Raw genomic sequence first — 23,022 nt, forward strand, 5'->3', positions numbered from 1 at the left:
GGCCAGTAAACTGAAAAGTGTAAGAAAGCTTTTGCAACATTAATCTTTTCTGGATTGGCATATTGTGCATTATTCTGACATCTAGTGGTTTGGTCCTGAATTTTCTTTCTCCCTTTTTTAGGGTCAAGCCTGCGTCGCATGCGCTCGCGCATGCGTATCGCTAGTGAGACGCTTTAGGTATCAGAAAAGGGCTCGGAGCCCCGTCGACACCACATCAGTGTCTTTCATTGGCAAGTTGGCTTGCCTGTTACAATCCGCTTCTTTTGATTAGTCGAAGGCACGCATACGTCATGCCTTTTCCGTGGTTAGCCCTCCTCGAGTGCAGCGACCAAGTACTGAAAACATGCGAGGCTCGCTGTGGTTGTGGACTACTTTTTCTCTGTTTTTTGGAGCGCGATCTCGCTGTGCAGAAGTCGAGCGCTTCGTTAATTGCACTTTTGCCGCACTTTTGCCGTTAAGTTCATAATTGCACTTTGTGTTAACTGTACTGCGCGATAGCGCTGTTTTTGTCTTTTGATGCAGGAAAAATCCGGTTGGGAGTTTACAACAGCTGTAACTCCGACAAATGCGAGACCCTAGTGCATTGTAAATGGTTGTTATTTCTTTACTTTCACTGTGGGCATTGCCTCGTCGACCACCATTTAATGAGGTGCCTATCTCTATGTGTTGTGTCCCAGAAGTTCCTGTGCCTGGTCGCCACCTTCAGACTGTTTTTGCTGGCATTGGGTTTGGAACCAGAACCGAGGAGCTTCAAGGATAGGAAAACTGCACTGACTATGGAGAGTGAAGGAAAGTTGCGGGCGACTAAGGGAAAGGCAAAGTTGGGTGAAAATATTATCCTGAGTTTCTATCAGGGGACCAGCTAACACTCGACCACATGGTTGGAGAAGGTTCTTCCAGGTACCCTGGGTCTTCGGGGACATGGAGAGCATATCCTTTAAGGCAAACACTAAATGAGCCCCATGAATAAGACTAAGGAAACAATAGGAGGCAAAACCTCTGAGACCACTTCAATGCAGAAGAGCAACCGAGAAAAATTGAGAGAGAGAGGGTATCGAAGGACAAGAAGCTATCGACATCGAAGACGAAGTAAATGACAAACCTCATTATGGAATAAGCATTGAGTTAGCAAGGCCAAAAGCAAAAAAGACCAACTCAAAGCAGAAATGGAGGCAAAAGAAGTAGGACTTTGAGTTCTTGAAGACTTTTAGAATCCCAATGAAACCGCAGGAGCCAAGCGGGGGTTGTGGAGAAAGAGCTAGAGGCACCTTCAATGCTGGAGCCACATGATGGGGAGCAAAAGGAATTCCTCTAACAAATGGAGGAAGGTGGGGATGAGGAATTGGCCTTCGGGATAATACACAGGTAGAAGCATGGCAGTAGCTTGACGTTGAGCGCCAGGACTGGTGGATTCATAAACTTTGTGACCTTCACCACTGTAAAGTGTAACAATTTAAAACCTTTTTGATAAAGCAATCTGCAGACACATATGGAGTCCAGTTCAATGAAGAGGAGTCAGTCTTTCTCCCTCCTCCATGCCAAGCCCTCGTCTTCTCAAGCAACTTGAAGTAAAGGAAGGAGGCTTTTCGAGATTCTGCTCTACGGGGTTGACTCAATCATTGTCTCGACAGCCAGGAAACCAACTTCCCCATGTCTACAGGCCCACCACCAGACAGAGAATAAGAGGGTTGAGATGATTGGTCTGAAGATGGAGAGGGACTGTGATCAACTAAACCAATGCAGTCTCGTCGATCGATATGGTCATCAAGAATGGGAGGAAATAACACTCATGATGCAGCACAATATAAAATTTCCTAGCTATCGTTAACAAAAGTTTCAATTCTGTTAAGGACACAGAGGCAAGGATTATGCTTAACTCTTTCATTTAATTTACTCAGCAGCCTTATACAATGATTGTTTAAACTCAAAAACTACATATCCTGAGTCTTTGCTGCAGAGTCAATACAAAAACAACCATAGAGTCCGTCCCATATAATCAGCAACAGGGAAAAGCACTTCCTCTTTCTTCGTGAGAGACAATCTGATCCAAGTATTCTGATCAGAATCCTTGTTTCTGGTCTGATCATAAGGAAAAACAGGACAAAGCATTTAAGTCACAGATCCTAATAATTTAGCAATCAAATCATGCAACATAGTTAACAGTACACTGTAAAAATACATTGCAAGAAGATTATAAACAATTGAATTCACAGAACCTCAGTAAATATTCTTATCCATAAAGTCGTGACCTTCTAGAATCTAGGGTGGATGATAATGGGAATTGCGAGGAGTGTAGAGGCGGCGTCACTGGGCAGGAGCCCTTTACAAACTAAATCGCGCTCCCGCAACCGCAGGAAGCGCGAGGAGTGTGGAGGCGGCGTCACTGGGCAGGAGCCCTTTAAAAACTAAATCGCGCTCCCGCAACCGCAGGACGCGCGCGGGCAAAGCCCGGGCCAAGGGCGGGCCCGTTTTGCGTCCGTTTTGCGCCCGTCTGAGGCTGGGCTGGGCCATCCCTCTTTCATCTCCAGTAGAGGGTGACTATTTATACATTTACTAATATTGGGGATTTTTTAGTGGTTCTAGTGGGCTTTTAATATTCCAAATTTTTATTTTAATTTGTTCTGTTTGATTTGTTATTCAAATCTTTTTTAAATGGGCAGGAAAAAAGGACTGTTAACTGGTCCCATTGGGGGGGGGGGGTGGTGGCGGCAGTAGACAGGGGAGTGGCACCACCACATTGGACTCCTTCCTCGCAAGAGCTGTCGGGGTCGTAACAAAGGAGATTGACCTGGCAGAGAGGAGGTTATCCATGGAACTGGAGGACTGGTGTCTGGCCCCATTAGATAGTGGTCCTCGTGAGGTTGTGGATGTGGAGGAAACTTATCTGGGGGAGACCAAGGTATTGTTATGGTTGCTGCGGAGCCTGCTCAAATTGAGCTAATTGAGTCAACAGAGGGTTCTGGTGGCCAAGGACCTTCCAGAAGGAGCAAAAGACTTTTATTATCTTCTCCCCCGGCCTGCCCCCTGGATAAATGTAGTCCCCCCCGAGGGAAAAAAAGTCTTAAAGAAATCAATCCCCAAGCCGAAAACACTCCCCTTGGAACTTCCTAAGGGTACAAGTAGTGACCCTGCACCTTGCCAGCAGCTGGGTTGTGATGTTACTATTTTATTGTCAAAATTTTGTGAAATGATCCAGGAGATTTTATCCCCCGTTGTGGCGAAATTATCGGCCATAGAAAAGGCAGTTTCTTTGATATCGGTGCAAGGAAGTCAGGGGAAGCACTGTGTAGGTGGATGTGTGGCCCCGACCAGGCAATCCCATTCCTGTGAGGAGTTGCCCCTGCCGGAGGACGCTGAGGGGCCATTGGGGCCTCTGGGAAGATCATCTCAGTTATTGGTTAATTCTGGAAATTCTGGGGGACAGGGCGCTCATGCTGAGATTGCGTTGGCTGCACCGACTTCTATATTAAGGGCGGATAGGATTATCAATAGGTCTAGCTGTAGTAGGCAGCCTGATCCTGAATTTGTGGTAACGGGGGGGGGGCTGACGAACAGCTGGTTGGGAATAATAATCTGATTTTCCCGACAGCCAGGCCTGCATTGACCTGTTTGGATCTCCCCCCAGCTTGTGCCCCTTATGTGGTGGTGTTGACGAATGTACCTGCTCTTGCCCCCGGGGTAACTGAGTCCACGGCCCAACTCACAAGTAAGGCTGGATATTGGTTGAGTAAGAACTGTGATTTCTCATGCAAGGATTTCAATGATATTTTGTTTGCCAGAAGAATTGGATGGGTTAGGCCCAAAAAAAGGTGGGGGATGAAGATTGTATTATTATAAATGTTAGATATCCAGCCCTGAGTCAAAGGCTCCTTTCTACCTACCGCCCTGCTGTATTTAGAGCTGGTGCAATTGGTATGGTCCCTTTGGGTTATTTTTATGACCACATGCGATTGAGTGCTGGGGTATCTTCGGGTTCTGGTAGGTTCCCCCCCCGGGTCAAAATAGTCACCGGGAATCCAGCAGAAGAACGGTCTCTAACAGTAATTTATCCTTGGAAGGGGTGGACTGACAATGCGCCAAGACTCTGGCTATACGGGAAGAGGTGCCCCCACAGTGTAAGCTTATCTCATGGAATATTGCGGGCTATGATGCTAAGTTATCTGATCAGACGTGGATTAGGTGTGTGACTACTTTTGATGTGATCATGCTTCAGGAAACCTGGTCAGAGGGGTTGTCTGTGTGGGATGGGTATAACAGATTTGCAATTCCAGCTGTGAAGTCTCTTGGTGGCCGCTCAAAAGGTGGCTTGGTTACCCTAATTCGCCTCTCTAAGATAGTGGGTGCTTTTCAAATTAACTGCAATCACCAAGGTATATTGGTGGTATGGGTAATTTTCTCAAATAATTTTTTAATATTTTACTGGTTAACTTTTATAATGCGATGTGGAATGCCAAATTGGGGCTCTGTTTTCCGTTCTTCAGGTTTTGAAACACAGAATGGAGGAGATAGGGTTAGAATTCTGTGCTATTGTCTCTGGAGACTTTAATGCCAAGCTGGGGAGGCTCAGCACTGTGGTTAAACCCTTTATTTTTGACTACAAGGATAATTTAGTGGATGGTCTGCAGGACTCCAGAGGCAGGGTTCTAGTCAAGGGACTCCGGAAGATGGGCCTTCTAAATTTGTGTGATATAGAAGCCGTAGGCATTCATCAACTCCCTACCTATGTGGGAAGAGGATCTGAATCCACTATTGACTATATTTTTATGTCTCCACTTCTGAAAGACCTGGTGACTGGGGGGGAGGTGCTGGGGGAGAGTTTCAGTGATCTTAATCCCCTTATAGTATCCTTTAAACTCCCTGGGGCCCTACGAAAATTAGGATGAGGTAGGCCGGTAGTAGTGGAGATAAAGGACCAAGGTAGGCGGCTTGGGTGGAAGCAAGTGGATTCCCTAAAAGTTGTAGAAAGGGTGGTGGGGGGTAATTTACATTTATTTATGGGCACACTCTTGACAGAGGCTCCTAATCCTAAGACTGTTATGAATGAAATAACAGTAGTAAATGCAGCAGTGAAAGACTGCCTTTTTTCAGTAGGCAGCCTACCTAGCAAACGTAATTGTGGTTGGTATGATAAGACCTGCTATGTTGCAAGGGCAAAGATGGCTACTAAGAAATATCCTAGAGATTGGGTCCTCGTAAAAGAAGCTAGATTGAAATATAAGAGGGTCTTGAGGGGGATAGTAAGATAAAACATAAAGATAAAGCCTGGGAAGAGTTAGAACGTGCCATAGCTCTGAAGGATCCTGGCATGTTCTGGAAAGTGGTAAATAGAGGTTCCTTTGGAACAGATACATCTGAGGGCCTTGGCTGTAACATCGCCCCGGAAGCATGGGTAGCTCACTTTTGTAGTATTTTTGAGGGTTCTCCCCTAAGAAATCACCGGGAGAACGAGTATGAGATGGCTCCCAACCTAGCAATTAGGTTTTCGCTTCAGGAGGTTATGGATGCGATACAGTGTAGCGCGAGCAATAAAGCTCCGGGCCCGGATTCGATCCCTATGGACTTGTATAAAGCGAACCCCCAGTTATGGGCACCTGTTCTCTTAAATGTCCTTAATGCAGCAGTTACTGTGGGTACCCCTGCCTCTAGGAGACTGGCATGTATTGTCCCAGTGTTTAAAAAGGGCGACCGAAATGATCCTAAGTCCTACCGCCCTATTTCTCTACTGGACTCTTCGGCGAAGATTCTGGGACGGATTATTTTAAGGCGCCTGGAGTCCTAGATGGTAGGGAATTATATCTTAAGCCGGGACCAGTATGGTTTTAGGGAAGGCCTTGGCACGCGAGATCAATGTCTCAACTTATTGATGCTGATCGGCAAATACACGCAGGCCAGGAAAGGTACGCTCTATCTTGCTTTTATGGATCTTAGCTGTGCCTTCGATAAGGTGAACCGGTCTATATTATGGGAAAGATTAAATCAGCTAGGGCTGGATCCTAATATTGTAGAGTTGCTCCGATATCTACATTCTGGGACGGTTGCAAATGTGAGGGTGGGGTCGAAAGGGGAATGCTCAGAGGCCTTTAAGCTTTCAAGGGGTGTGCGCCAGGGGTGTGTTCTGGCTCCTACTTTGTTCCTTCTATATACAAATGGACTGTCTGATTTTCTGATGAAACATTGTAGGGATGTTCCAAAGGTGAATGGTACTGATATCCCTGTGCTGACGTACGCGGATGACCCAGTCCTCATGGCCCGTACTATGAATGGTCTCCGGGAAATAGTTAGAGCTTATACCTCCTTTATGTCAGCTTTGGGTTTAGAGGTCAATTTTAAGAAATCTCATTTTATGGTGTGTGGAAGACCCTTGAGTAGGGTGGGGGAGCTAAGGGTGGAGGATCAAATTATTAGCAGGGTCCATGAGTTTCCATACCTAGGGATTATTTTTGATGAGAAAGGATCTTGGAAACCTTGTATTGCCAGAAGGGGTGCGCTTTTTCATGCAGCTGTTGGCGCGACTTTTGACTTTGCTGTAAGGGTAGGCAGTAAACCTATCAAGCCTTTGCTTGAAATTTATAGGCGGAAATGTCTCCCTGTCTTGCTGTATGGTGCTGTACTTTGGGGGTATAGGGACTCCCGAGCCCTCACGGTGGAAGAAAATCAGTTCTGTAGAAGGCTATTGGGAGTTGGACAAAATATCCCTGGTTTTAGCCTCCATTTGGAACTGGAGCTGGAGTTTGTGCAGGACACTATTCAGTTGGCTCCCCTTCTGCTATGGATCTCAATCTGGACTAACGAACATGCCACTCTGAATAGGGATATTTTAAAGGATTGTCTGGCTTGTGATAATGCAAAGAATATTCCCTGGTTGATGCACATAAGGAAGTTGGCTCGTGATCTGGGGCGGCCTGAACTGGTTGATCATCCCGAAGGCCTGATTAGCTGTGACAAGAAATGGGTTAAGGAGAATTGTTTAAGGATCCAGAAGAACAGGAGGGAGGGGGAGGCCTTAGGGAAAAAATCGATCAGGGATTTCATTATGCTAAAGATGTGGGTAGGTCTTGAGCGCTATCTTTTAGAGATAAAGGATGTGAGGGAAAGGTCTCTCATAACCCGTTTCCGCTTGGGAATCATCAGAAGTAATCTGTGTTTCCCGTTAGGTCAGTATGGGGACAAATGTATTAGACCCTGCCCCTGTGATGGGGTGTCCCAACAGACCTTGACGCATTTTACTTTGTTTTGTGTTTTTTATGCACCATTCAGAACTCGTTTTTTATTACCTCTTCTAAGGCCCAAGGGTTTTGTGCAATATCGTCCTGCTTTTATGTCGTTGCAGATGTATTGGTGTGGAAGGGGCTGGGATCATTCCTGAAGGGAGCTATTACTTGGCGTAATACTGTGGAGTTTTTAGTATGAATTTTCTATTTTATTGCTTCTATGTATGTGGTTATATATGTTTTTTATTCCTGATGGGTGTTCTTATTATTTATGGTTTTATTGCTATTTTTAACAAATGTATTGGAGAATATTTATTGTAATGGATGAATTTTTTCATACCGAAAAAAGTTATTATTATTATTAATGGGAATCATGTTGTGAGAGATAATCCTTACCTTTGCATCCTTAATAGAATTGAACATTTCCTTCATGATAGCTGAGATATTTTAAAATCTATGTCTGAACTGGAGACTCAGATTATGCTAGTTGAAACTGGTTGACAACCAGGGATGCAATGCGGAGATTGACCTGAAGTAAAAGGTCTTAAACTTAGAATCTGACGACAAATCTGCTGCTCTGAAAATATCTTCCGAATGGCCACCCACAGAGAAGGTCTTCGAAGCCAAAGCGCCCCTTGTTGAATAGGCCCCAGTGGCAGATGCCTCAATCCCGGCTTCTTGTAAAACCCATCTCACCCAAAGTGCAATAGTAGTTGCTGAAAGTAGTCTGAAAGTTTTCTTAAGGGCTATAAAGAGTTGGGCCATCCTGTGGGGATGATACTCTTCGGTCATGGCTTCATATGCTCTCAGACAGCGAACCACACAAAATGTAGTGTGATGGGGAAAAGCAGGATAATGCACCACTCTAGTAATGGATTTAGTTTGTCTAGAAATGATAAATGATACCCCTTCTGGGGTGCACATGTGTGCTCCAATGCCCGAACAATAGACACTCTCTTACAAGAAATGAAACATAACAGCATTGCCAACTTACCTGTTAATATGATAGGTATTGGTTATCTTGCCAAGACTAACATTCGCAGCACAATACTGACATCCCAGAGGCAGGAATACTGCAGTTCAGGTGGAAAAGCCAAACTGCTACCCCTCAAGAGTCAATAGGCCAGAGGATGTTCATCCACTGGTAAGTCGTGAAGCGTAACATAACCAGCTGAGATCTCTGTTCGGCATGCATAAATTGTGTGGTATGCCAGCCCTTTAGTAGCCAATTGAGATAGAAAGTTTACGATAAGCACTACATCTGCCTCCAATGGATCAAGAACCATTTGCAGACACCAGTGTGACCACCTGCGCCAGGCCAACCGTATCTCGACTGTAGAATTGGCCACTGCTCTTCTGATAGGAGAGGCAGACTGTGTCAAAATGCCTAGGACTTCCCAGCATCCCCTGTAATCCTCCAAACCATAAGTAGAATTCCATCCTGAACCAACTGGTGGAAGTTGCCATGAGAGTCCGTCAGGAGACGAGGAGTCCAGGGAAGTGGGATTGGAAAATCCATGTACAGTTCCAGAACAGAATTCAGCAGTGAGTCTGGCTATCATCGAGAAGGGTGAGAACGCTTACCCTCGAAACTGACTCCAGTCTTGGAGGGAGGCATCCATCGCTTCTACTTGAGGGTCCGGCCATCAATTGCAGAGACAAGGTAGTTGATGGTTGGGACGTAATGCAAAGAGATCCACCTCACACGGACCCCACCAATCCATATTCCTCTAGTCTAGAATAGAGAGGGACAATGATCCTATAAGTCTCTGGTCAGATTAACCAGTACCTTGGAACAGGCACCAACCCCCCCACCCCCAACTCCCGACTCTCTCACCTTCACCCCCCCCCCAAACAAGTTATATACTGCACCGCTGAGATGTTGTCCATCCTTAAGAGAATGGAACAGAAAACTTTGTCTGCTGCTAAACTCCATATTGCAAAGGATCCTGGGAGTAGTCCAAGGCAATTGATTTGTATTGCCACCTTTCTTCAGACTACTGTCAGCCTGTGGTAACATCTCCACATCGTGTTTTCCATCCTTGGTGACTGACATCGGACTCAATAACCAATTCCTGGGCTGACCCAAAGATGGGTCTGCCATTCCATGCATGTATGCATGCATTTGGTTGAGTTACCAACGCAGTTAGGTTCAGGCCTCCAGCATGAGGCAGACCTCTTCTACGTGCATTGGGCCCCTCCTGAGGTGTTGTGCCTTCAGGCTTTGAAGCACTTGAGAATGTAGCGGGCCTAGAAAAATTACCTGCATGGAAGTGGACAGTAGTCCCACAATCCTGGCTAGATATCTTGTGAAAACTTCTCTCTAGCATTTTGTGCAATTCCCAGCATATAAGCAGTATCTCCCTCTGGGGTAGACGGAGTGATTGTTGCATTGTATTGATCTTGAAGCCCAAGAAGGTCAGTTGTTGGGCTGAAACAAACTCCGATTTCTGAATATTCACAATGAACCCTAGGGCTTGAAGGCGAGAGGTTGTCATCTGCAGATGGGAGACTGAGGTAGATTTCTCCTGATGCATCAAGAGGATGTTGTGCAGGTATACAATGACTCTGACCCCCCTTGCACGAAACCATTTCGTGGCAGGGGAGGTACCTTTTTGAAGCACCAGGGTGCGGAGGGCAGACCGAAAGGAAGGCAAGTGAATTTGAAGACCTGCCTACCCGTTTTGCTCTGAAGAAAATGTCTGTGTGGTGAAAAAATCAGGACAGTGAAGTAGGCCTCATTCAGCTCGAGCCTCACCAACCAGGAGTTAGATAACAATTTGTCTCTGAGAAGGAGAATGCCCTCCATTTTGAAATGTCTGCACACAACCCACCTGTTGAATTCCTTAAAATTTATTACAAATCGGTAACCCTTGTCTTTCTTTTCCATTAGAAAAGATGTTGCTCAGAAAACCCTTGGGATGAAGAACGGAAGGGGTAATGACTCCTTTCCGTAAGAGCTCTGCTGCCTCTTGGTCTACCACTCTCGTTCCTTCCTGAGAGAACACCAAGAGTCTGGGACGTGAGTGTTGACAGGGTGTGCCGTAGAAGTGTATGTGTAATCCCATCACAGTCTGGAGAACCTATGCGTCCCCAGTGATGTATGTCCAATTGTTACTGAACCACTGCAACCTGCCTACCACCCCATGAGGGGAAAAGGGATATCTCTTACCGGTGGTGCCACCTAGTGCATTGCTGGCTCCTCGGAAGGCTCCTTTGCCTCTGCGACCTCGAAGGGGAAAACCCTCCAAATTTCTTCTGGTCTTACCACTGGATGGAGTGCCTGGTCTGGAGTGGGTGGGGATTGTAGTGGTATGTTCAGCCAGAGGAGCACCCTTACCTCTTCCGATCCCTCCAAAACTCTTCTGGCCAAAGACATTGCGGATGGATTGCACCGCTTCGAGTGAGGAAAAGTTCTCCAAAGAGACCTCCATTTGCCACTGGATCAGCCTTTGTGGTGACCAGCTTTCTAAGTTTCAGTTACCTCTGACAGATACTACAAATAGTGTGACACAGATATTGCACCGAATTGACAAACAGATCTCCAGAGTGATACTGGAACGAAAAAGGCTCGACCCAAAAGAACGGTCTCAGCTCCAACAGGGAAGTACAAGAGCTGTTGCAAAAACTGGCCATAGACAGAGCCCCTAAACAGCAGATGGACATGGGCTTTTACTCTGGATACTTCCGCGATCCAAAACTGGACGAGCAATACGACCAGTACTAAACTTGTGAATATTAACAATATATATAAAAGCCAATGCTTCAAAATGACCGCACTCCAGGACATTGTACCGCTGTTCAAAAAGAGAGACTACATGGCCACAGTGGATTTGAAGGACGCCTACCTGCAGATACAGATGAATTCAGCAACACAAGCAGTTCTTCTGGTTTTTCCTGGACACAGTACACTTCCAGTTCAAAGTATTACCTTGTCGGAGTGTGTTTCCAAAGTACCTGTCATTAGCATCCACACATTTAAGAAGGGGGGGATCTACATTGATCCCTACCTAGATAACTGTTAAAGACAAGTTTGCAGAAGCAATGCCAGAGGGACAGATAAATGGTCATGCTTACTATTAGCAGGTTGGGGTTTTCTCTGAAGATGGAAATATCATCCCCAACATCGAAACAAGAGAAGGTCTGGAATTGCATTAGAATTGGAAGACCAAACTCCCCTCTACCAGAAGAGACAGTGTGACAGTGAAGACGGTGATAAATCTCATTGGCATGATGGCGCCCTGCATTCCACTTGTTCCACATGCGACCCTTACAGGAATGGCTGTTGAACAAGTGGTCACAGGCTACAGCTAGTTGGGAGTATATAGTGGTTGTTACACAGGCATTGCAGTAAGAGATAAAATTGTGGAACCTAGTGAACATAACACTAGGGGGACTACTCTAACAGTTACAATCCTACATGGTGTAGAGGGCACACATGGGTCATCACAACATCCAGGGGACGTGGAGCCCAACAGAAGCAGTGAAGCACATAAATGTTTTGGAGCTAAAGGCAGAGTCTGAGTGCAGATAAACAACAGAATGTTCTACCTCAACAAGCAGAGGGGGACAAGGTCATATGTACTTTCAAAACTGGCACAAGATTAAAGGTTAGGGTGCTCAAGGGATGGCAACCAGTTGCAAACCTTCCTGGATGCTTTGGGCTTGGGTAGACCCTTGGCAGTTCTCACAACCAGAGAAGTGGCAATACTCTTATGCCTTCAACCAGATTGGATCAGTGTCCTGATTGGATTATTTGTTTGGTCCTGGCTTGTCAAGTTGGCAGTTACCAAGAAACATTACCACCCAAGGGCTATTTCAGACCACTCAAACTTTATTACCACCCTGGCTCACTGCAGGCTTAACACAAACGCAAGGTGGAGGGTAGACCCCTGTGAATTGATACCCTGTGAGATGAAACAATTTATAATAGAAGCTACAGTTACCTACTTTAGAGACAATGTGGGAACGGTCTCCTTTGCAGTAACACTTTGGAAGGCATAAAACACTGTGATGAGAGGACAAATCATGTCACGTATCTCCGGGAAATGAAAAGCACAGGAATGTAGGATGTTAGAGAAGACCCTGACGGCTGGGGAGGCACAACTAGCGGACACCCTGGACGCAGTGCAGGTGGCATAGATAGATAGATAGATAAGATTAGGGAAGAATACAAGGCACTAGCAGTACAGGTGGCATGTGCCTCATACAGGGTCAAACATTATAAATTATATGAGGTGGGGATTAAGGTCAGGAAACACCAGGCCTGGCTCACACAGCAGGAGAAAGGTCAAAGATGGGTGCAGCATGTATACACAGAAGAGGACTCACTGGCAAAGACAGATAAGGAAATTGCACAGACTTTTGAATGTTATTTGGGGAATCTATAAACATCATACACGGACACAACAAACAGGTGTGAAATGACCTCCTTAATTAGAGACCTCCTGGTCCCTACTTTAGGAAAAGAGGCAGTGAAACCCCAGGAGGGAGATATACATGAAGGGCAAATCACGGGCACCTTGTCACAAATCGAGAGTGGGAAGGCGCCGGGCTCAAGCGGCCTCCAAACCATTTTAAACGCAGGCAGAGACTTGGGTGAGTTGCCCAAAGGACCTTAGACAGCCAATTATTACACTAGTTGATTAATCTGGAAAACAGCCAGATCAGTGTGCCTCATATATACAGATTTCCCTGATGAATACTGAGACAAAGGTGCTAGCACAGGTGTTGGCAAATCACCTTATACAGGTTATTCATAAAAAGTGGCTGTTGACCAGTTTGGTTTCATGACGTACCGATCAACCAGGCTTAACTTTGGGCATCTTTCTGGGTGCCTAGCATGAGGGGAAGGAGTAGAGGAACCATCAGTGCTACTAGCAATAGATGCTGAAAAAGCATTTGATTCCATAGAATGGCCATATCTGGTGACATTGCTGGAGTGTATGTGCTTCAGACCCTTTCGTATGACTGATACATATGCAACCCATGGAACACTGTTGAATGAATTCACACTGAGAAGGGGCACTCTTGCCCCTTTTCTGCAGTGGCCATAGAGCCAGTGGCTTCCTTGATGCAAAAGGATGCCCTGATTTGGGGACTCTGGTGAGACCACTACTGGGAAATTGTCATCTAACTCTATACAGATGACATCCTGTTACACTTAGCAGATCTGGAGGATTCCCATCATGAGAATCCTTGAGACTCTGAGACTTTTTGTGAGATACTCCTGCATCCGGATTAATTAGGGAAAGTCTATAGTCTACTCCCCCTGGGAAGGTGGCAAGATCAGGAAGGATGAAAATGTCTGATCCTTTGGGACACAGAGGAATTTAACGACCTGGGTATCTTTATCACCAGAGATCAGAAAAGATTCTACGTAATCTAGGCAGGTTGCTTGAGGGCTACAGACATGATATAAGGGCAGCCTTTTACAGAATGTTATGCCCACCTACCTAAATTTCTCTACGCCCCACAAAACTCTTTATATGAGGTCTGGGAACCCTTTTTTAGGCAAGAGAATTCTGATACTAGCTAGTGCTCTACGATAGAGGGAATGCTGCCAGATCTGCATCTTTATTATTGGGTGACCCAACTGACAGTGGTTAATGACTGGTCCTTTTCTGGACAGTGTGAAACCTTATTGATGGCAGACAGATGGGCAGTGGACCCAGTGAGCTATGTGAGATAGCTCTACGGGCAGGGGAAATTAGGAGGACTCCCCTCACTGACTGTGGTGGTGGTGTGTTAAAAACCTGGAGAAGGGCAGTCAGGATTCTGGGCTGACAGGAAAGGTTGACACTGGAGATCTAGCTTTGGGACGTGACTGCCCTTGCAGTGTTTGCGAACAGTGGAGGGCTATAAGGTGTGGTTCCTGTTGGGCATCTTAAAATTGGATAGAAAATGGAATGGTGCCCTACCTAGTTTGCAAAGGTATGAGGGCCATAGAAAACTGGGGAGTGTAAAAGAGGAGAGATAGGATGTTGGGATGAAGGAGGTACAACTGGACGGTTGCATCTAAGGATGAAAGAGACAAAGGTATACCACTGAGACCAAGGTGCTGTGATGGCTCTTTGGGGAATAAGTGGACTATGTACATTTTGAAATTTGGAGATCCTGAAGTGATTGCTTACCAAATGGGTCATTGATGTTTTTTGTTGCTATGTGCTGCAAGCTTAAAATAAACAGAGTTTAAAAAATGGCACAGAAAATGTAGCAATGAGCCATTCAGAGACACATAGATCTGGTGGCGATACACCTACCACACAAAACAAAGAGGCAGATGTGGTAGCCAGGCAAGGAAACCACTCTCACAAATGGGAGCTAAAAGACTAATTGCTACAAGGAATGTTTCAAATGTGGAACAGTAGATCGATTTGCAACACGAGAACACACAAAATGCCAAATCATTGCGTCTATGAATCTGTACCAGCTATCAAAGGGGGAGTGCCTTATCAATAGTCTGGTCAGGGGGCGCTTAAATACTCTTTTCCCCAGTCCCACTAATCCCACTGGAGATAAATAAGTGCAAGCAGTCATCAATTACACTAATCCTCATTGTGCCACAATGGGCGAGACAGACTACTCTCTTGGACCTTATAGAGATGTTCAAAGGAGAAATAATAAAGTTAACAAACTCTCAGGACCGCCTCACAGTGCAGAAGAGACAAATATGCCACCTGGAATTTGCAAGCTTCTGGCCGGCAGTGGCTTCTGGACACTTGAGACTGCCCAAGCACAGCTTGGAGATTTTGAGGGAGACCTGCAACTCGGAATTGCTGTACATTTAAGTGGAGCAGATATGCTCACTGGTGCAACTGAGAAGGGTTGCTTAGCACAAGAAACAATGGTCATTAGATACCCAGCATACCTCTTATAGAACAAGCTGACAGTTGCATCTATTAAGGTACACTTGGCGGCCATTGTTGCATGGACTAGGGTTCACATAGATAAAGGCCTGTTTACTGCACCCATAATCAAGAGATTTCTAGAGGGAGTAAAGAGAATAGCCCCACCACAGGCTGTACCCACCCTGATATGGAACCTAAACTTGGTGCTCAGCTAGCCAGCTTTGTAGTGCAAGTACTTGATGCTAAAGGCCATGTTTTTAGTGGCATTCACTTCCCTACGCTTGGTCAGTGATCTACAGGCCATGATTGTATATACACAAGGACAGGGTAATAATGAGGTTAAACTCACATTTCCTTCTGAAGGTCCTCTCACATTTCCACGTTATCCAGTCTACTCACTTACTGGGGGGTTTTCAGTATACAAAGACGCAAGCTGAGAGGGCCTTACACATCCTGGCTGTAAGGAGGGAGTGATATTCTACTTACAAGAAACAAAACCAATCAGAATAGGAATGCAGTTCTTTGTGTCCTTCTCACCAGCTACCAAGGATTTGCCAATTTCCAAGGCTACCATGGTTTAGTGCACATAATACATACATATTGCAAAGTCTTTGGGGAAGCATTGGAGGAGAGGTACCTGGCCCATTTCACATGGAAAAAGGGAGCAATGCTTGCCTTCCTGGCAATCATCTCCATGCAGGATGTATGCAAGGCAGCAACATGGTGCTCTATGCATACTTTAAAGGAACATTATTGTGTAGACATCCAAGCCAGAGGAGAGGAACAAGTGGAAATGTTCTTAAAACTGCTGTTCGTATATACATGCACTCATTTTGCCCCAGCCCTCAAATGGAAGAAAATACAGCTATACAATGCACAGCATCCAAATCAAGAGAGCATTCACATTGCAAAACGAAGTGGTGACTTATTTGTAGGAGAACTTTTGCAGCATGAGGAGTTTTATGGATTCACATGCAACCCGCCCACCTCACCAAAAGTGAGATTGGCCAAACAGGCAAGGCCAACAATTCAGCAGAAAGAACGAGAAGATCAAACATCAAGATGTTTCAAAGGGAAAAAAATAATCTGGAGATGATGACCACATGCAGGAACATCCAGAGCACATGTCTGACATCTCAGTGGGACGGACAAACCACCAAATGATGGTGATGCCCTCAGCAAAAAAAAAAAAACAGTGAATGCCACACAATCCAGACCCAACCACTAAATGGCATAATGCACAGCATGTCAATCTAGAAAGAAAACTTCTAGATCTAATACTGCTCCTATAGCTAACCATTTCATACAAAAAAGCTACTGTTAGGTTGAACCGTTTTTTAATGTGCTTCCATGAATATTTATTTACCTACTAAGTGCTGCATGGTCATAGACCCCCAAGCACTGTATATTCCAGGCAAATAGATGTTCTACTAAATGGTGCCATTATGTATGAGAGAAAGTCTTCCTTGCCATACATTATATGGCTATTGCTGTTACTGAAGAGTTATGTAACCACATACACAGCCAAAGGCGGAGTTCCTTTTTTAGTCATGGACGTGACTTTGACTTTCACTACCCTTTTAACATACAGCAGAGGGTAGTTTATCTCTTATAGTACAAGGTTAAACTATCCCAATTCTCACAAGCCATTTAAGGTCTTGATACATTGTTCTTTCATATGAAAGTGATACTATGTTTGCCAGCACGAAGAAGTCATATCTGTAGCACAAAATTAGACACATCTAAAAGCAGTGACTGATTTGTTACAAAAATATATTAGAATCAGATTAATGGAAGTCTTATTAAAAAGATGCTGTTTCTCAAAATATCTAGACATTCGGAGATTCTGTCCTTGCTGTAATGACCTAGAGCTTTTAAAAAATAAACAGTTATCCATAAAGATCCCCTTCCTGCTGATCACCCTTTTAAAAAAAAAAAAAAGAAGAAACAAAAAACTATCCCAACAAAAGCCAGTTCTCGTTTTCCTTGTTTGTAATGCAGCTATATGACCGGCTTTTCACCTTCACTGCTGAGTTAAGCAGGAGTCCTTTTGATGTCACAACTCAACTGTAATAAGCAAAATAGAATGGGCCTTTATACAGGGATTGCAGGTACCCATGCATTGTACATCCCATAAATAATGATGCTTAATGAGGAATGTGGACCGTTTCGCTGTCCTACGAGATCTCAAGTTAACTTAGACCTCAATCTGCACCCAGTTGCAAATGTCCATCTCTAGTTGTAAATGTACATCACTACCTTGTAGAAAAGAAAATGATGTTGCATTGCTGGTCATCATAACCACATTTGTGCCCTTTAAATCAGGTGCAAATGCTTGCAGACTGAATTTAACTACTCTTAGTGTCTCACTGGTTGTAGTGGTTTCTCCAGGATTCTCAGTTATTTCATAAATCAAACCTCTGGATGTTCATCCAAGCTACGCTAGACACGTCCATTACTAAAAACAGTGGATAAAGCCAGTATCAGGATTGTACATTTTAACCACCAGTTGGCTACTGAAATTCTTCTGAATCGCTAAAATCCATTTGACAAAGTGAGTTCAGCCTGGGATCTAGAATTGTCGGGTTGCTGAGAAGTAAAAGTCTCAAAATCCTTAGCATGGATGTGACCTGATATGCACACAGAATTGTGTGTATGCGCTGACTAGCTCCGCTTGTATTTGTAGATCACTGTAACCTCCCCCTGGTAGACTATTTTGGCCCGGATTTCATGGGTTCCTACCTGAGCTCGGTTGCCATTGGAAGCTTACGTTTGAATTTCCCAGTATATCTGTGGTTAGCCTGATGTCTCTGATTATTATATCTGTGATCTTAGCTTTTTTGTCCATGGCAGTATCCACCTTTACGTGATGTTCTTAGGTTCTTGCCCCCACTTACTTGCTAAGTGTTCCTCCATTGCTCCCTACACTGCTGCTTACTCTTTCCTAAAGGTGGTCTTTGTCTGTGTATCAACATGTGTGGTGCACTTGCAGATAGACTGATCTGTGATGAAAAGTCTCACTTCCCCTACATCACCTTTCCCAGCAATAATGTTTACTCATAGGACTCTGAGTTGTTCCTAAAAAGTGTGTTTTTATTTGGTACCCATCATGGAGTTAATATGTTATGTCTATTGTGTTTCACTTGCTTGGTATTCTCTTAAACCACTATTTTTCTTTAGAGTGTGACATGAGCAGACTACTTTATACTTAGCTATTTAAGGTTATCACTGTGTATGTTGTATTCTTCTCCTTGGTCTGTTACAGTTGCATACATCTTATAGCAATATTTCCAGGCCCATTCCCTTATGTTATGTACTCTGACTGAAGCCCTGAAGTTCAATGCTTGATACCCTATACCTGATCTTCTTGTAAAGATTGATTTGTCAAGCACACATTCAGAGCAAAATTTGCATTACACCTGTACTTCTTTAGTTCGTGGCCTTTCAGTGAAAGCTTTCCTTGTGTCCAATACCTTCTTGTTCTACTTTAAGCAAGCTTCATTTTAACAAATAATAAAATAGATCATAGAAAGTTTTTAAAAATGTCAGAATGTGACCAGACAGTAACCACGTGACGACCCCAGATGCAGCATCAATGATGCTTATCTTTCAGACAATGTAGGAGAGAATGCAAGTAACCTCCTCTAGTAGGGTCAGCTTAGGGGTGTAAATCAGAAGGGTCACTGACTGCTGAATGATCAAAATTGGTGATAATGCCCACAAAAGATGCACAACTCCCCATCACAGCCATGCAGCACCACCCATAGGGAAGTTGTTGTATTTGGCCCCTTTTTGTGTGTCTGTGTGTTGGGGGATATACACTTAATTTTATCTAGTAAGTGATACTGACTCATAATGGTGGGCCTGCTCGTAGGCTCAAGATTCTACAACTTCACTAACTAACGTAGATTTAAATCCTCAGGCTCACTCAGAGAATTTGGACGTGGCACAAGCAGGACATGTTTTATGGATTGTGGTACTGGACTGTGTGTCCATCCTGGGTAGTCTCATTCTCAGCCATACATTGTCAACAATCAAACCTATAATAGTCTCTTTCTCTGAGATGATCAAATATTTTTAGTAAACCTGACTTCTTTTTTCCAGACTTCCATAAACCTATAGAGACTGTACCCCAGACTGATGTTGCTCCTACATTGGCAGTAGGTCTTGGACTGCCAATTTCAAGAAATAATTTGGGCAACGTGTTACTTCCTGTAATAGAAGGTAGAACAATGAGAGAACAGCTGCGTTTCTTACATTTAAATGGTTTCCAACTGAGCAAACTACTGCAAGAAAACATGCCTACGTTTGAAAAAGGTGAGTCTATTTATACCTCCTCATACATTTCTTCAAGACTAATGTTGTGCGGTGGTCATACATGTTTGTTTCGCAGTAGTAAGGTGTGTTATTAGCAATCTCACTTAGCCCTCTTCTGACACTCCTACTTAACTTCAGAACGTTTGACGTGTGCTGCTCTTAGTATTTGTTATGGCTTTGGTATACACTGGCCCACAGGAGAGTAGTACGCTCTCTCACTTTTACTATTTGCCACTTCGGTGGAGCGGTTGGTTTGCTAGCTGCAAGAACAGGTGGATCACTTTCACTACTAAGAGGTTATTGGTATCAATATATGCAGATAACATCCTCATATTTGTGAAACACATTGAGACACCCCTTCCTCCCATAATACAGTAAATAGATTTGCATTGTTTTCTGGAAGAAAGATGAACTGGAAAAAACAGGAGATGTTTCAACACATTTCGGCCACGCTAGGTAGAGCTAGATTATCCAAACGCACCGAGTTGGCTAAATACTTAAGGATTAAGATTCATAGTAAGAAAGCAGGGGTGATTTCTGATAGCTGGTGCTTATTGAAGGAGCAGCTGATGCCTCAAGTAGACCAACTGATACAGTTGCCCATAACAGGGAAAATTCCCTAATACAATGGTGGTATCGCTGACATTTTTCTTCTTGTTTGTTAATGTGCTGATCCCACTAACCAGGGTTTTTGTTTGCACATCCCTGTGTTATGACAATACTGATACCGGCTGATAAGCAACCCTGTGTATGTTGCAATAGACGTTGATTCACAATTTCACATTTTTAGCTGTATTTCCTTGGTGCACACACTATTTTCAGGATATAGGGGTTCCATCCTCCAACACATATCTCACATCTAGTTGCAGAAACAGATGTTATGAACCACTTCAGACAGCAAGAACTACCTGAAAGTGTTCACATCACTTGGTGGTTCACATGGTGTTATCCACTAATCAGGCTTGATAAGAAATGGGGAAAATGGTTGGCCAAACGTGATTACACTCACCTGGATTGCCACTAATAAATTATGTTTTGCCTTCTCTCACATTTTAAAAGCTGTAAATAAATCCTTTTGCAGAGCTGAGGTGTCAAACTTAGGACATTTATACATCAATTAAAAAAAATCTTAACTGTCGAACACCTACTGAAGGAAGGTGCTGACCTTTTTTTGTATTGTTCAGTCTTTGATATCTTATGGAGTCGAAATTTCCTACTACTCTACTGTGCCTCCAAATTTGTCTAAGACAGCAAATAACCACTGTTGAAAACCAGGCATGGGTTTCAAAACTGTACTTTTTAAACCTATATTGAGAACTGATGACGTGTTCCTCACACCCTCCTCCCAGCCCCTGCGGTAAAAAGCTAAAGACCATGCGCAGTGGGGGTTAGAAGCCCGTCGGGGAACTGGGCCAGGCTGGAGCCCGGGCCTGGCGTCCTTCCCCAGCTGCTCATGGCCAAAGGTAGTGCACAGTATGGGTTCAATGCCCATGTGAGCTGAGCACATTGGTGTGGTCAGCCCATGGAGGAAGAGGCACAGGGCCTGACTGAGCATGACCTGCTACATTGACCCGCTACATTGACCCATAGGCCGTGCACATTCATGATTGTCCATCTGGGGATTCAGGGCCTGGGTGAAGCCAGGCTCTGAGACAATTACTGCAGGGCAGTGTCTCTCAGTGACTTTTTCAGTCTAATGCAGTCTGTCACTGGCACTCTAGCACACAATTTAAATCCTCTCTCTCTAAGTCTCTATCACCGTGCCAGCCTTCTTCACCCCAATTCACTCATCTAAAGAGGAAGGAAGCTTTCAACAACCCAATAAGAGCTGTAAGCTTTTATATCGACCTTACCAAAGACCATCTAGTGGACGATCTCTGTAGAGTTCTCTGAGACGAACCAGGGGAAAGCTGTTCAGGGAAGAACCGTCTCCATATGTATTGTCATGTGTATCAACATTTGTTACAGATTGGTCAAGAAACAGGTAAGCGCGAGGTGTACCCATATTGGACATTTGCCAGGCTGCTACGTGGGTACTGCTCCACACATTTACGAAGCACTAGTGCCTGGATAGCCAGGCCTGGCAGTAGAGGCATTTTCCTGATCTGTCCTGCAGGATTGCCTGGACTGAGCTATTCTACATACCCACCATGGGGCAAATACTTTTTTCTTAACTATTCACAAGGTGAGGAATCTGTGGTTAGATGTATCTACCAGAAGAACAAGTTACTTGCCTTCAGTAACACTCTCTCTAGTGGATACTTTCACCATAGATTCTTCACTGACCCACCCACCTCCCCATTCTGTGAAGTGTACTTATCTGGCTCTTACTAATACGATTCTAATCTAGAGATCTGCACACTGGCAGAGCTGATTATTGAAAGGTCCACATCCAACGATGCAGACAGACATAATAAAGAAACAGAGGTTCCCACAGGGAGGTTGTGGCTCTTTAGGGACCCGATGTCTGGGCTGGACGGACCCTCAGCAGAGCATCACGATGCCATCTAATGACACACAAGAGAATTTATTAGAAAATTCTCCGGATCCATCGTGGTGCCTGAGGATATTAGCAAGGTGAACTATGTGCACTTAGATAGATTATACACCAGATAAGGTGTTACTGAAGGTAATTAATATGCTCTTCAATTCTCACTATGCACAAAACGTAAGAGGATATACATGTCAGCCTTTTCATATTAGGAGGCATAAAGGAACCTCCAGCTCTACAGATGTTTCATGAGAAGGCTTAAAACTCATTTTTTTGTGTATGTTCTTTCATAAAGTGCAATGTGCATCCAAGGCAAATATTGGTGCTCACTATCAATGCTTCCAAAGTGGGTGCCTCTAGGTATGCCAGTTTACCCATCCAGTGACAGAGGGAAATCCAGGTCTTTAAAACTCTACTCAACTTAAGTAAGGATGCTACCGAGTGAATGGCCAGTCGGAGCAAGGTCCATCCGTGGCATTGGCCACAGAAAAGGCTCACCCACCAGTTGTTGACTGTCTGACTCTAGGAACTAGGAGAAAATAAACAACTCCTAAATATCTTAGCAAACAAACCGATTTAGATCAGTTGAGATGGTACTATGGCATCAGGCAACGAGATCTAAAAAGCATCCTCTTTCTATCAGGGAGCCAGTGCCTAGAAGCCAAGGCTGGAGCAACATGATGACTTCTCTAAAGCCCCAGCCCTAACCAGCTACCATTTTTGCATAGTTTTATGAGGACAAATAAAGTAAAGTGCATTACAGCAGTTGTTTCAGGCTATGAGACAAGAATTCAGTATTTGAACTTCATGAGAGAAGGCAAAAAAAAAAAAGTTTCAGGCTGAATTTGAAAGAAGCAACTACTAACTATTGATTTGATTGGTTTAGAGTAAGTGTTGTGCCATATATGAACTAGATTTTTCACATATGACCCCGCTAATGCTTTACCATGAAGAGACTGTGGCTAGAAGAAGAGGTTCCAAAAAGGGGATGGTATGAAAGGTAACCACATCCGTCTTCTCCCTCATTCAGCTTATGCTGATCAGAAACACATCCAGTTTTCAACTTTTTCTTAGCAGTTATGGAGATTACAAGCACATTTCTTCGCATTGCCAATGGTTTTAAGGATGATTGGAGTATTCTATTGATACATGA

General features: G+C 44.3%; 1 protein-coding gene across 3 annotated transcripts in view; it reads left to right on the plus strand.

Moving 5' to 3' along the window:
• The window catches only part of PIGG (phosphatidylinositol glycan anchor biosynthesis class G (EMM blood group)), a 990,222-nt gene that overhangs the window by 196,091 nt on the left and 771,109 nt on the right, over positions 1–23,022 (plus strand). For 2 of the 3 annotated variants that reach the window (XM_069236721.1, XM_069236727.1), the window contains exon 6: positions 19,166–19,378. The exons of the other annotated variant lie outside the window; for it this stretch is intronic. In XM_069236721.1, the coding sequence (XP_069092822.1) occupies positions 19,166–19,378 (213 nt within the window). The remainder of the gene's footprint in view (positions 1–19,165; positions 19,379–23,022) is intronic. 3 annotated transcript variants of the gene reach the window in all.

The sequence above is a fragment of the Pleurodeles waltl genome, chromosome 1_2 (genome assembly GCF_031143425.1).
Source record: "Pleurodeles waltl isolate 20211129_DDA chromosome 1_2, aPleWal1.hap1.20221129, whole genome shotgun sequence".
In the NCBI taxonomy this organism is placed as follows: Eukaryota; Metazoa; Chordata; class Amphibia; order Caudata; family Salamandridae; genus Pleurodeles; species Pleurodeles waltl.